The 15,806-nt window shown below is 39.8% G+C and overlaps 1 protein-coding gene across 3 annotated transcripts in view; it reads left to right on the forward strand.

Moving 5' to 3' along the window:
- The window catches only part of Ncapg2 (non-SMC condensin II complex subunit G2), a 55,144-nt gene extending 41,191 nt beyond the window's left edge, over positions 1 to 13,953 (forward strand). For 2 of the 3 annotated variants that reach the window (XM_021179648.1, XM_029484938.1), the window contains 4 exons: positions 1,037 to 1,140; positions 3,832 to 3,932; positions 5,496 to 5,595; positions 11,147 to 12,199. In XM_021179648.1, the coding sequence (XP_021035307.1) occupies positions 1,037 to 1,140; positions 3,832 to 3,932; positions 5,496 to 5,595; positions 11,147 to 11,198 (357 nt within the window). In that variant the 3' untranslated portion in view covers positions 11,199 to 12,199. Of the gene's footprint in view, positions 1 to 1,036; positions 1,141 to 3,831; positions 3,933 to 5,495; positions 5,596 to 11,146 lie in introns of all 3 variants that reach the window. The other variant, XM_029484939.1, reaches the window with a different exon arrangement.
- The last annotated feature ends 1,853 nt before the right edge of the window (positions 13,954 to 15,806 follow it).

The raw sequence follows: 15,806 nt of genomic DNA on the forward strand, positions 1-15,806 counted from the left end.
TTTTTTTAGAGCAGTGTTTCTCAACCTGCGGGCCACAACCGCTTTGGGAGCGTTGAGTGACCCTCTCACAGGGATCACCTAAGACCATTGGAAAACATAGGTATTTACATTATGATTCATAACAGTAGCAAAATTACAGTTATGAAGTAGCAATGAAAATAATTTTTTTGGTTGGGGGATCACCACAACATGTGGAACTATAGGCAGTACTAGGAAGGTTGAGGACCAGGGGTTTTCATGTGTGTCAGTTCATCACAGTGCCTTCATGAATTCACTTCCCTTAGACTTCGTAGGACTCTCCTAGTTATTGTCTCCCTACTAGAACTTCCTTTCCATCTTTGCTGTGGTCAGATGATTTGTTTGGACATAGGCTAAAAAGTATTACTGTATTTTACATTATTTTTATTTTAATCAGTAGTACTTTCTCTCAGTGTGTCATAAATGTATGCTCAACACTTAGGTTGGTGGGTGCTAAACCTTATAATTTAATGTAGTGTCCCCAAGACAGCAAGACTTAGGCAAAGGACAGGGAGGGAGAAATGAGGTGAGATGGGCATGTCCATACTTCGGTGATTATAGAAGAAAATAGACATACGCCTCCTCTGGGAATGGGAATTACAAATTACTTCAGAAACTGTTTACATGAGGAATTTACTCATCAATGGTGAATGACCTGTCAACCCTCATATGGATGTCCAGGATGTGTTCTGTGAGAATCCGTCACATTAGTTATAGGTATGTTCTGCCAAGCTAGTGGGCAGAGGCCAGGCCTGCTGCTCCACATCCTGTAACTCACAGCCAGGGTAATATATTCCTACCCTGTCCATTGTACAACAGGGAAACTTTAGACCAAAACACCAAAATTCTGAGACAGAGAGATTCTAATCTGGGCTGAGAAGGAGACCTGGTTAAAGTGGCTCAGCATAAAGTATAAAGCATTCTGGAATGCTTTTGTCAGGTAGAAGAGACTCAGATCAGTGTGAACCAAGTTGTCAGTCCAGGCCACTTACAATATACTGATGTTAAACATTTCTAGGTTTCTGATATAGAAGAGCTGACCTTTCCACAATATCTTCATGACCTTCCTCCATTTTCAAGGTGTTTAGTGGGAGTAATCATGAAGTCTTCGGATGTGGTCAGGTAATTGTCTTCTCTCTCTGATCTTGGCACGGTCCTTTCTATAATTGTTCCCAGTGCCTTATGCTCTTATTACCTTATTTATTTATTTATTTATTTTTGCTCTATTACCTTTTACTCTCAGTCTTCAAAGGTATTTTTATCTCCTTAAGAAAAATAGTTTGAGCTGTGTTTATCACAACTAAATTCTGGTAGAAGGGGAAAGAAATGTGTGTTCTAAAATGTTTCTTGCTAGGTAGTGGTGGTACAGGTCTTTAATCCCCGCACTTGCAGCAAAGCCAATTGGCTCTCTGTGAGTTGGAGGCCAACCTGGTCTACAGAGCAGGTTCCAGGACAACCAGAGCTACACAGAGAAAAACCTGTCTTGAAAAACAAACAAAAAAACAAAACAAAAAACTTCTTCTGTGTTTTTTCTTCTTTGTTGTTTTGATAAAATACTAACCAAAATCAACTTGATTTTGGGGGAAAGGATTTATTTAGCTTTCAGGTTATCTAGTCTATCACGGAGAAAAAGACAAAACAGGAACTGAAAACAGAGACCATTTAGGTGCACTGCTTACTGACTCGTTCTCTAACTTGTTCAGCTTGCTTGCCCATACAACTCAGGATCACCTGTCCAAGGGTGGCACTTCCCACAGTGGGCTTGGCCCTACATCATAAATTTTAATCAAGAATATATACCCTAGACATGCCCACAGGTCAGTCTGGTGGAAGTATTTTCTCAATTCAGGTTCGGTCTTTCCAGGTGACTCTAGTTTGTGCTAAGTTGACAAAAGCTAAGTAGCAAAGTTCACCCATTGTCATTTTGACTTACATATCACTATTAAACCATGGCCTTTCCTTTCATATCTCACAATATAAAACATTGTATAACTTTAAAAGTATCAGTGTAACATTAAAAGTCCCATGGTATTTAAAATTTTCAATACTTTAAAAATAAAAAAAAAGGAAGAAACTGGACTTTCAAAGTAGCATTTCTTTAACTGTGGGCTCCTGAAAAACAAAAAACAACTTATATATTTTGTTATTACAAAAGGGAAGAAGCAAGGCATAAAAATAGTAACACTTAAGCAAAGACAGTCAGTGTAGCTTTAAATTATTTGGAATTCATGTATAAGGTCTACTGGGCTCCAAAGTACTTGAATACCCCACACAGCTTGTCTAGTAGACTCAGGCTGGCTCTTTGTAATACCTGCTGTTATTCTGAATGGCTGTCCCAAGGCCCTGGCCTCTCTGGGGACTCCAGCTGCCATATGGTGCCAAGCTTCAGCTGCTTTCTATGATCCCTTTCATGCCTTCAAAACTAGTTCCATGTGGGGAACTCTTACACATTAACATGTTTGGCTACCAGCTTGGGTTGCAGTCTTGATCCACCTCCCCCTCCTCCCAAAAGACCCCCAACTTCTGTGTGCTGACCCCGAGAAAGTACTTTCCAGATATCACCTCAGTGATGCTAGTCTCTTATCACAGCTGATTCTTCAGCTCCAGCTAACCAGCATCATTTGTTTCAGTAACACAAAAGCTTTCATTTCCATAGATTATTAATTTAAATTAATTCATATAAACAACCCTGTTAGAAACATGCTTTCCTCTGAAACTTCACAAACAGGCCTCCATTTGTATCTTTTTTCAACATCTCTCTCTTCCCAGAACAGCTCAGTAAGCTCTGAACATTCAGTGACCTCTCTAGTTCAAAGCTCCAAAATCCTTCCACAACCCTCCCTCAAAGCAATATGGTCATGTCCATCACAGCAATATTCCACTCTTTGGTATCACTTTTTGCCTTAGTTTGCTTCTCTGTTATTCTGATAAAACACTGAACAAAAACAGTGTGAGAAGGAAAGGGTTTATCTGGCTTACGTATCCAGTTACATTCTATAATTGAAAAAAGCTGTGGCAGGAACTTGGAGGCAGGAATTAAAGCAGGGACCATGGAGAAATGCTTGCCTGCCAGCATGCAGTCTCCAAGGCTTGCTTAGTTTGCGTTCTTACATAACCAGGACTGCCTACCCAGAGGTGGCTCCACCCACAGAGGGCTGAGTCCTCCTGTATCAATCATTAATCAAGAAAATGTACCATAGCCTTACCCAGAGGCCAGTCTGATGATGGAGGCAGTTCTCAGTTGAAGTTCCCTCTTCATGGGTGACTCTAGTTTGTTTCAACATAACAAGAACTTAACCAGCACACTGTATTTTCAGAAGACTGCGGATAAAACATCAGTGCAGATTTTGTTCAACACTCAATCAGCTGTAACTTGGCTCCACAGCCCATTTATCCCTTGACTGGGATTCTAGGCACAGGGGACTGACAATACAGAGGGATTTGTTTTTCAGACTTTGACTGCATGTAGCACTATATAGTGTAGATGCATTCTGTGAAATTGTGTCATTTTGAGAGCTGTGGATTGCCTTTCAGTAGCACACTAAATATCTTTTAATGTACATTTGAATTATAGAAAATAACCAGTGTTTTTCAAAGGCCGTGGTTTTCCTGTTCTCCTTCTATGCATACCATGTGGTTTTAACATTTCATCTTCAAGAACTTACATATAATACACATAGGGGAGGACCTCAGGCACTTTCCCATGTTACCTGAAAAGTGGTGGTTATGATTATGGGTGAACCTTGTCCATGTTTATTTTTCTGTAAGATATTAGGATGTGAAATAATTTCAGATGTTTGCTGATTTTTATAGGTCATTTTTGGATGAACTAAAGGCATGTGTAACTTCTGGTGATGTTGAAGGCATTGTGTGCCTTACAGCTGTTCTGCATATTATTTTGGTTATTAACAAAGGTTGGTTACATTATTTCTCCTTTGTCTGGTGCATTACTGATAATGTCCTTATTTGCTCTTAATGTTAGAGATGTTTGGAAATTTGGCCTCTGTTTCACCTCCCCTCTGCCAGGATAGGCTTCTCACAGCCTTTTCAGCCTTGCTCCCTAGTGCTGTCTAAATGCAGTATGGTCCACTGGGCCTCTCTTTGCATAAGCTTACCTGTTCTACGCCTGTATCTTTTACTTAACTGTTGTGTGCAGGCAACTATCACTCTACTTCAGACTTGGATCTCTCCCTTTTTCCTTTTCCCCCTTTTTCCCTTTTTCCTTACCTCCTTTCCTTTTTTAACCCTTCCTCTCCCTCTTGCCTTCCATAGGCTAGATATATGCTCTGTCACTGAGCTATGACACCAGCTCCTCTTTTAATTTTGAGACTGGGTCTGAATAACTAACTAGGCTGGCCTTGAACTCACTTTAACTTAGGCAGGCCTTGAACTTGGAGTTTTTCTGCCTTACCCTTGTTTCTTTCTGCCTTACTCTTGCTAATAGCTAGCCCAGCTCCAAATTGAATTGCTATTGATTTTGCCCAGTGTTACTCATGTCTAAAAATCTGGGTGAACTTGGTAGCACAGGTCTGTAGGCCCAGCTACTTACGAAGCTGACGCAGGAAGTTTGGGGCAATATTATTGAAATCCAGTCCCAAAAATAATTCTAAAATATATTTTTTAAAAACAATGGCCATGCCGGGTGTGGTGGCGCACGCCTTTAGTCCCAGCACTTGGGAGGCAGGTGGATTTCTGAGTTCGAGGCCAGCCTGGTCTACAAAGTGAGTTCCAAGACAGCCAGGGCTATACAGAGAAACCCTGTCTTGAAAAAACAAAACAAAACAAAATAAAAACAAAAAAAAACCACCAAACAAACAAACAAAAAACCCAGTGGTCATGTTGGCATTATGCCTCTTAAATACTTAGCCATTAGAAGTGGTACTGGAAAAATAATTGGCAATACCTGTAATATATCAGCCTCAGTGTGAAGTACAGTGGCATCCTCGTTGGCTGACTATATTCAGGTTTGCATTGAAAATTTTAAATCTGAAATACTTCAAAATCTGAAACATATAAGTGGAACAAAAAGTCTTGAATTTTCAGATGTTGCAGATTATAGATTTTGGAGTTAAGGTGTTCAGTCTATTTATTATGTTTCTTTAAAAAGTTTGTTAGCCAGTTTGGGCACCAAAAAGGCTTGTCTGAGGGACTTCCCCTGATTGAAATGCACAGAGCACTTGTGTTCTAAGGAGCAAAGGACATGCCTCATGAGGAGCTGTAAGCATGGATATTGGGTGCTGAGCACCTGTCAGTTCTATAAACGGTGGGTGAATGTGGTTTGTGCCGGTTTTCCTTCCTTTCTGGTAATTGCATTATCACTCACAGCAGATGCATTCTCACAGCATCTCCGTGGAAAGCATAATTATCCTGCAGTCAGCCAGGGTTAACTTGTAAAACTGATCCCATGTGCACAGCCAAGTATATGTATATGTACTGATGTTGAGATCTTTTGCTTTTTCAATGCAATCTTCTTACAGGTAAACATATGAGTGCAAAGGTGAAGGAAGTTGCAGCAGCTGTGAACAGAAAGCTGAAGACCTTCATGGAGATCACTTTGGAAGAGGATAGCCTTGAAAGGTAAATATGAGACTTAACTCCAGCTGAGAGCTAGGTATGTTTGGGATTGTTCTTTTATTCAGTTTGTTGGAGCCACGTTGAATAGAAGCTGGATATAGGATGCAGATTGTGATAGTTTGAATGAGAATGGCCCTCGTAGTTCGTTCATGTATTTGAATGCTTGATGCCCAGTTGGTAGAACTGTTTGGAAGGAATGAAGAGGTGTGCCACTGTCTGTGGACTTTGAGGTTCCAAGCCATTTCCAGTCTGCTCCCTCTCTGCCTGTGCTTGTGGATCATATGTAAGCTCTCAGCCTCTGCTCCAGTGCCATGCCTGCTGCTTTTAGTTCCTGCCATTATAGACTATGACTCTCTGGAACTGAGAGCCCCCAAATTAAAAGCTTTCTTTTATAGTTGCCTTGGTCATGGTGACTAAGACAGGTGTTTCTGTTTGAGGTACTAATGCTTTTCAGAAACAAAAGAAAACAAGCATATGTAAAGTTTTGCTATAGAAAAAAAAAAAGACCATTTACTTCAACTCATGATTTTCAAATGAGACATTGTTTTGGGTGTTTTGCTTTATTTGAAAACCACAGGTATTTCCCAAGTATAAATGCAGGTACTTCTGGGAGTGTCAAGGTTCATTCCTATCCCTTGGTGATATTATAGACCAGAGAAGACCACTTAGATACAGTTTACAGCCAATTGAAAGTCTTTATTCCAGACTGTATGCCTCCATGAGATCCAGCTGTGGGGCATTTTTTCAATTAGTGATCAAGGAAGGAGAGCCCCTTGTGGGTGGTACCATCTTTGGGTTGGTAGTCTTGGGTTCTATAAGAAAGCAAGCTGAGCAAGCCAGGGGAAGCAAGCCAGTAAGTAACATCCCTCCATGGCCTCTGCATCAGCTCCTGCTTCCTGACCCTTTGGTGATTAACAGCAATGTGAAAAATGTAAGCTGAATAAACCCTTTCCTCCCCAACTGCTTCTTGGTCATGATGTTTATGCAGGAATAGAAACCCTGACTAAGACAACGACTATTAAATCTATTTGATTTAAGATGTCAGCTGAGTGTGGTGGTACAGGCCTTTAATCCTAGCACTCAGGATGTACAAGCAGGTGCATCTCTGAATCTGAGACTAGGCTGGTCTACATAGTGAATTCTAGGATAACCAGGACTATATATAAAGAGCTACCATGTAAAGAGGTCCAAAACAAAAAATCAAAACAAGACAAAAAAAATACAACAAAAAATCCAATTGAGTATTGAAGTCACCCACTATCACTGTACTGGGATCAATCTGTGGTTTTAAATATAGCAGTGCTAGTTCTGCTTCTCATCCTCCTCTTCCTTCTCCTCTTTTCCTTCTCCTCCTCCTCCTTTTGTTCCTCCTTCTTTATCTTTCTTCTTTGGTCTTTCTCCTCCTCCTTTTTTCTATTCCTCTTCTTCTTTAATAAAAGTTGATACTCCTGTGTTTAGCACACATTTATAATTATAATATCCTCTTTGCCTTTTTCCTTTAATGAACGGGAAATATCCTTTTCCTGTTTTTTTCTGATTAGTTTTGTCTGAAGTGTATTTTGACAGGTATTAGAATAGCTCCTCTTGCTTGTTCCTTTGTTTCACTTGCTTGGAATACCTTTTTCTAGCCTTTAATCCTAAAATGGTGTCCATCATTGATGTGAAGTGTTTTTCTCAGAGGTAGCAAAAAGATGACTCTTGTTCTCTAATCTGTTAATCTGTATCTAGTTAGTAATTGGTAATGTTGATACTAAGGGTTATTATTGGACAGTGTGGTGGTGTTTTCTTAAACCTCTTTTGATTAATCATTCTGAGTTTTATATTGCATGGGTATGTTTAATTTTCTTCTCAGACTGAGGCATTTTCCAGTAACCTGGCTTAGTGGACATGTACTCCTTAAATCTTATTTTACCAAGGTAGAATTTTCTTTTCCTTTAAATGCAGCTGATAGTTTTGCTAGGTATAGTATTTTGGAGTTGGCATCTGTGGTTTTATAGACCATCATTCTAGGTACTTCTCTCTTTTAAAGTCCCCATTAAAAAGCCAGGTGTTATTCTGGTGTGCCTGCTGTTAGATGTGAGTTGGTCTTTTTCTCTTGAAGCTTCTAATGCTCTTTTTTTTGTTTTGCACTTAGTGTTTGGATTATTATGTAATGTGGCAGAGTTTTTTTCTGATCCTATTTGGTGCTCTGTATGCCTTTGACACCTAAATAGAATCTCTTTCTTTAAATTTGGTAAATTTTATTTTATGATTTTATTGAAACTGTTTTCTATGCCTTTGATCTAGGTTTCTTTTCCTTCTATACATATGCTTTATAGGTTTAGACTTTACAGTTTGCCAGAAGTACTGCATGTTCTATTCGTGGGTTTCTAAATGTAACCCTGGCTGTTCTCAAACTCGATCTGTAGACCAGGGTGTCCTTCAACTCAAGAGATCTGCCTGCCTCTGTTTCCTAAGTACTGGGATTAAAGGTGTGTGTCACCATGCCTGCCTTGAAATTAAGCATGCTTTTAATGAATAAATCATTTCATCCATCTTCTCTTCAGCTCTTGTCTTCTACTTGATCAATGCTATTGGTGAGAGTTTTCCTCTTTACTTTTTGCTTGACAGCGTGTTTCATGTTGAGTCTTTTTTTAAACTTTTCTTTAGTGATTCTCTTTAGTAAATTCCATTTTGTATCTTAAGAGGTTTTTCATTATTTTATTCAACTGTTTACGCCTTCGCAGCCTTCATTTAGCCATTTGTTCATATTATCCTTGAATTTCTTGAACATACTTTTAATTCCTATTTTGCAATTACTGTCATATGCATTAGCTACGTTGCTTTTCTCAGGGAACATTACAAGGAATGTGCTAAAATCTGGAGATGTTTTGCTTATTCATGTTGCCTGTGCTTTTGGAATGGGACCTTGGCATCTGGGGTTGGGTTTTTTTACTAAGTTTTTAGAGTTTTGTTCCTCATTATATCAACTTGTCAGGTTGTGGATCAGCTGAATGCTGTTTGGTATTCAGTCTTGAGGCCACTCTGTGTTGATGTGTGAATGGAGTATGAGAGTGGTCCTGGCTTACCTTGGTATAGATACATCTTCTGCACCTAGGAGTAAACCTTCTATGGGTTTAAATTCTTGCAGTTGACCTTCAGGACTCTGTGGGTTCTTGAATTGGTTCTTTCATTAGCAGGATCTGGGGCCACAGTGGTAGTTTTGGCAGTGCTCTCGGTGGGGGTGGAGGGGGCAGAGTGCAGGACTTTATACTGTCCTAAGATAGGTGGCCATGAGGCCAGTCTTGGGGGACTTATCTCTGGTCAGGGGCACAGAGCTCTATATGATCCCAGGGTATCTTGGTAGATAGGGTGGCTGATTGGCTCTTGGCATTACTACCTTGACTTCTGGTCAGATTCCTCACCTTGCCAGATGGGTGGTTTGGCTGAGTTATGTAGACAAGTGGAGTGGATTTGGAAGACCTACCTGAGTTCTTGTTGTTTCCACATAGTACTGTGTGTCATGCTTACTACGATGGCTTGATAGGCAAGTAGGCAGACAAAATGGAATGTATCCATTTTGGTGCTCAGATGGAACAAAATGAATGTGTATTAGAAATGGTTTCATTAGACTGGCTTGTAGAATGTGGTCTGAGTAGTCCTGCAATGGCTGTCTCACTAGTTGTTTAATCCACAAGACTGGATGACTCAGGAGAACCAATCTGATGCTGGCATCTTTGAAGATTCCTAGACAGCAGCTAGTCTTTTTGTCTTGTTGGAATCCTAAAGAAGTGGAATTTAATACTGGCAGCCACTTATGAACTTATCATTAAGAATGAGGGCATGCTAGTGCTTTTGCCGGGCAATGGTGGCACACGCCTTTAATCCCAGCACTTGGAGGGCAGAGGCAGGTGGATTTCTGAGTTCCAGGACAGCCTGGTCTACAGAGTGAGTTCCAGGACAGCCAGGGCTATACAGAGAAACCCTGTCTTGAAAAACCAAAAAAAAAAAAAAAAAAAGAGTGAGGGCATGCAACTGAAAAAGTCTACTTCTTCCATGTCCTTTTGTGCCTCAATTTGTGTAGGCTGTCTCCAGAAGGTGTGACCTCCCATTTAGGTGGATCTTCCTACTTCAAGTAATCTGACTAAGCAACTTGGGTTTTAGATCATTCTAGTTTGTAGTTAAGGTGACAGTCTAGAGCCATCTCAGCAATTAAGAGCACTGGCTGATTGTTCTTTCAGGGGCCAGACATTGATTGCCATCAGCCACATGTCAGCTTACAAGTACCTGTAATTCTAGTCCCAAGGAATCTTACAACCCTCATCGAGGCTCTGCAAGCACTACTTGCATGTTATGCTAGAAATTCGTGCAGCCAAAACACCCATACACATAAAATTAAAAATGAAGAGAAAAAAGGATCTTCAGCTCAGATTTTAATTAGGTTGATTGTTTTCTTTAGTTGATTTGAAAGGATCTTTGTATATTTTTAGTACCACCTCCTTATATGTTTTATAAGTATTTTCACCTAGTTGGTGGTTTATGCCTTTATTCTCTTGTTACATTAGTGTCCCCCAACCCCTGCCCCTAGTTGACCTTAGGTCCATGTTGGAAGAACAGAAAATTTTAGTTTTATCAAAATCCAACTCTGAGTTTTGGTGTTGTATTTAGAAAATTATCTCCATACTTAAGTGTCAGAACATGTTTCAAGAGTGGAGTCATGTGAGGATTCTGAGTGCTTGTGAGAAAACTCCCAAGAAAACCAAGGCAAGAGTCTTATGACCTCAGTTTCTTTAAGTTGTTCTTGAAATGTGTTTTTGTGCTTTTCCCAAGTGTAGCAGATAGGAGTGAGTTTACTTACATTACTCATTATTGCTTGCTAGTGTTATTCAATTAAATGTTTAAACTCTCCTTTATGTGCCTCTGTGGGAAAACATGTTCTTGCCACAGGTGGCTTGTCCTTGTAATTATATACAGCAGTGGAATGTCACAGAACCTTGCACTTTGTAAATGGGTATGTGTAAGTCTGCAGTGGCACCCTGCAGTAATTTATGTAGGAGCTGTCCAACCATGTTTCTTAAATTGGAGTGGACCCCTGAAAGACAGGGGAGAGACTGCCTCAGTGTTCCTGTCACTGGGCTGGGTATTCAGGCAGTTCTCCCTTGGCTGGGGGCAGAGAAGCGGTGGCCATAGTAGTTGAGTATGGTGGTGAAGGTGGATGATGGTTTTCATTTTCCTTGTTTCCTCATATACAGTAAAGGGTCAGGACTGAATGCTGGGTAGGACGAGCCACATTGTGCTTCTGTGTGCTATGCAGAAAAGGGCAGTGCTAAGAGAAGAAGTACCCTCCAGCTGGACGCTGCCAGTGAGTGGGTGCTACTGAGCCTGTGCCCAGATGTGATCACCAGGGTCTCAGGGTATGGGCTCTGTGATGGGTGCTGAGCCGTTTACCTTTACGGCTGTGAAACTGTTGTGCTCTGTGTAGGGCACAGGCTGTTTTCAAATGTGTCTGCTGCAGACCATGTGTAAACTCTGCATTTGAGGGGATCTGAATCTGTGTCTTCTCTATTTCTTTCAGATTCCTGTATGAGTCATCAATGAGAACTTTGGGAGAATTTCTGAATCCATGACAAAACCACCGTCTCTGGGTGTGTAGAAATAGAGAAAAGACTCATAAAAGTGAAAATGTGTGTCTTTTGTATATTTTCCTTGCTTTTTTTTTTTTTTTTTTTCCATCAGACTAAGCCCGGAGTCCTGAGTCTGTAAGGACCACAGCCAGGTCTGTCGGTGCCCAAAGATGGAGAACAGTACAGCACTGGTGCTCTACCATATACCCTGTGCCTTTAACCAGCTTGCAGAGATGGAGAATGGTGAAAGTCATGTGAGAGAAAGACTGGCAAACAGCTCACCACTCTCTCCAGAAGAGCTGGCAAAGCTTGTAGGAACTGTGGCATGGGCAGCTCTTACGTTCCTTGGCCTATGACTTACCCATTATTTATTATTTGTTGTGAAATTCTCCTGGAACANATTTCTCTTTGGCCTTTCAGCAGGGCTATCATTAGCCCACACAGGACCTTTCTTCAAAAGACAAAAAGAATCACTTCTTCAAAATATTTTATTGCCCCCTGTTGAACAGTTGTAATATATACACTGATATGAAGTGTCTGCTTACTCCATTGCACTTGGGCTCAGCTCAACTCTTACATCTGAGCTGTGACTTTTACATTTTAGCCTTACTCTAAGGGCAACAGCCTCCTTCTACAAAAGGCATTCTCAGTTCAGAGAAGACTTCTTCTTTGAGTGTTGCTGTGTACTATGCATATTCAGGGACAGAGCAGGCATTAAGAAAAAAACAAAAACAAAACAAAAAGGCCCAAAAGCCAACCAAAGTGGAAGTGAATTGAGGAAGGCCTGGACTAGGAGTGAGTTGCCACCTAGAAATGATTGTTGTTTCTCAAGCCACAGTGAAGTATTGCTCAGTGGATATACGTGCCCAGTTGCCTCTGTTTTCCCTCTGCANGTCGATGGCAAAGGCATCAGCCTTTTCCTGTATTGACTATTGAAGAGTAACCAAAGAACTCAAAAGTTAAAGGGTTGCCCTGGTCCTGTATAAATGATGGGTTAATGATACGAAAGAGAAAAAGGATCTTGTTTAAAAGTGACATAATATGCAGCCATACATAGGCAATAATGTGTTCATGTCCTTCGTTAAAAATGCTTTAAAATGCTAGGAGGAACCATGGCACTAGCACCTGGGCTGTAGGGCAATGCTAGACTTCTATAGTCTGTGTTACCCCCCCCCCCCTCAGCATCCTTTCCCCATCAAAGACTCTGGCAAGTAGGGCTGAGTAGCCTTAGAGAGCTCAGGTATGACTGACTACACTGGCCATGGAGGATGGCCTCAGCAGGTGGGAAAGAGGAAAGGTAGCCAGATCAGGCTGAGGATTTGACATCACACAGGATTAGACAGTTGCAGAAGTTGAACCAGTTTGCCTTGTAGGCAGCTATAACGACAAATGCAACAAGGATATGAGGGAAGTTGGCAAACTAACAAGAACAAATGCAACAAGGATATGAGGGAAATTGGCAAACTAACAAGACTTGACTTTGAATGATGTAATGTCCTGCTGGGAGGATCATTAGTATAATGAGAAGAATTCACATCATGACATAGAATGCCTTGCAACTTACTGAGCTGATTATCCTCCAACTCTTAGGACTTTTAAAAATAATCATGATTGGATTGTTTTAGTTCTCTTATTTTTATGAGGTGGTTATATTGAAGAAGAAGGAAGGTAGAGTCAAGATATCTGGTCCCTGAAAGTTAGATGTCAGATGATTTCAAAATTATAGCTAAATTTTTTAAATACTCTGCTTTTCATTGATGGGTGAGGCCTACAATATTCATTTTAATAGACAAAAAGGAACATCAGCAATACTTTGTTTAATTTATAGACTAACTTGGTCTGAGGTTTCAAAGACTGTTGAATGCTAATCCCTAGACATTGTCTTTACTTTCAGTCTGAACACTCTCATGAGGTGACCATTGTTACCCTTGTTAGAAGTACTAAGATTAGGTTTTAAAAGCAATTTTTCCTATGTACTTACTTATGGATGGCACAGTTTGGACAGGTAGTATTATTCCTTGGTCAAAATATTTCAGCTAAATATTGAATGAATTGGAATTATTAGGCATATTTTTCTTGCTATTAATCTTGATTACATAAAGATTGGGCTGGTAAAATTAAAATTTTAAAATATTGCTGCTAAAGACAAGGCCTTTGACTGACCTGAGAAGTCAGTTACTTCTTTCCTTTTTCAGTACATCAAATAACAATGTGTGATACAGGTGTTTTCTTTTGGGCATAAGAAAAAACACTAAAAAGCAAAAATAAACGAGGAAAAACAACAGCAACAAAACAAAATGTAAAAATGTAGATAGACTCGAGGCATATTGTGTTTAGGGTCAACTAATACAAGTTGTTAAGCTTGTGGCTACAAAGCGTTTGATAATATATATGAAAAGCTCTAGACATTTTTGAAACACAACCTAGCTAATGCTGTCTCTTATCTGTTGGAGAACGTCCAAATTTTTTTACATTCCAAGCCCTTATGCCCAAGATTTAGAATGAATGGTATTATTCATCATACCTCCTACTGACAGGTTTGGTTTATGCATCATTTTTAGGCACTTAGGGAGGAGCTCAGGGAGGAGCTCACAGGTTGATAACTTTGTAATGAGAGACATGGGAGGTGCGCCTGTATTCTTATATCATCCTAGCACCAATACTTAACATATTTAGGTTGTCACAGTCAGATGGCTCAAGAAATGTTTGCATTAGACTTTAAAGCAGTACAGAGGGTATATTTTTTTTCTCTCATTGGACTTTTAAGGGAAATTTGATTCTTCATTTTATATAAAATTGTATAAAATTCTTGTTGATAAAAATATTCACAAGTTTTGTAAATACTTTATAATATTAAGCTTTTATTTGAAAATGTAAAGTACAAAATAAAGTGGACTTCAGCAATCCTAATTGAGTGCCAAGAATGATATTTAAAAGCAGGATGGTTGATGAATGCATTTATAGAATTTAATAGTGATGTAGTGAAAACAGTTCAGCAGTATGTCTTTAGGAGTTATTTTTTGCTATATTCCCATAGCAGAATAATAAATTTTCTCCTTGACCCATGAGTTAACTTGGGTTAAGTCATGGGTTCTTGGCCACTTTAGCAGTGTCATGTATGGGTTCCATCTCATAAAGTGAGCCAGCCAAAAGGTGGTTGGTTATTCCCATAGCGTTTGTGCTGCTATGTGCACCAGTCTATCTTTCAGGTTGGTCACTTGTAGATCACAGGGCTTTTAACTGTGTAACATAGATGATTATCTTTCTCCTCCGGTGCTGTGCACAGTACCTTCCAGAACCATTCGTGCTAATAGTCAGTAGGAGAGACGATTCTAGCTCTCTTCACTGTGTTCAATGATATAAGTGTATTCTTCATTAGGACCTTACCCTAAAGGTTGTGGAGAACAACTAGCTGCCTTGGCAATAGCCTGTAATGTTTGAGAGAGTCGTGGGACCTCTTTGGCCAAGTACTCAACAAGATGTAACCCATTCCTGGCATTGGAGGTTTTACTTGATAATATAAGATTTCTAGTTGGGTTGTTGTCTCCCCATTCTATGGTTAACTCCATTTAACTTCCTTTTGTATATGTATATATATTTAGGAAGCTTTGCATTAGTAGATTTACATATGATTTTTAAAAGTGCCTTTGGTGCTAGTTTTCCCTCCTTTACTTTTCTCTCCTATTCCTCTCCCTATTTAATCCTCCTATTCTAGTTTTTCTGTTTATCTCTCCATCACACTGTATTCAATTTCCCTTCCTTGAAAGATCTTCTCTCTCCAGTCCTTTTGGATAAAGCAGAACAAAGCCTACAGAATGGGAGAAAAGTCTTTATTAATTATTTATTAATTAATTACTTATTAATTATATACCTCCATGGAAGGTTAGTATCCAGAGTATATAAAGAACTAAGAAAACTGAACATCATAAAACAACTCTGATAAAAATGGGATGCTCACAGTCAGCTATTGGATGGAACACAGGGCCCCCAATGAAAGAGCTAGAGAAAGTACCCAAGGATCTGAAGGGGTCTGCAACCCTATAGGAGGAACAACAATATGAACTAAGCAGTACCCCCAGAGATCGTGTCTCTAGTTGCATATGTAGCAGAAGGTGGCCTAGTCAGGCATCATTGGGAGGAGAGGCCGTTGGTCTTGTGAAGATTATATATGCCCCAGTACAGGGGAATACCAGGGCCAGGAAGCGGGAGTGAGTGGGTTGGGGAGCAGGGTGCAGGGAAGGTATAGTGGACTTTCAGGATAGCAATTTGAAATGTAAATAAAGAAAATATCAAAAAAAAACTAGAAAGAAAGTGGGATACAGAACTAAGATTGTTCTTAAAATATGGAACACAAATAGCTGAGAAACAGTTAAAGAAGTGTCTAACATTCTTAGCCATCAGAAAAATTTAGATTAAAACTGCTTGGAGATTTCATTTTACACTGTCAGAATGGACAAGATCAAGTAAAACAAATGATAGCTCATGCCAGATGTTGAATAGGGATCACTCATTCTTTGCTGATAGGAGTGCAGGTTTGTACAGTCATTGTGGAAATTAGTGTGGCAGTGTTCCTCAGGAAGCTGGAAATAGATTTCATAAGATCCAGCTATA

The sequence above is a fragment of the Mus caroli genome, chromosome 12 (genome assembly GCF_900094665.2).
Source record: "Mus caroli chromosome 12, CAROLI_EIJ_v1.1, whole genome shotgun sequence".
Lineage (NCBI taxonomy): Eukaryota > Metazoa > Chordata > Mammalia > Rodentia > Muridae > Mus > Mus caroli.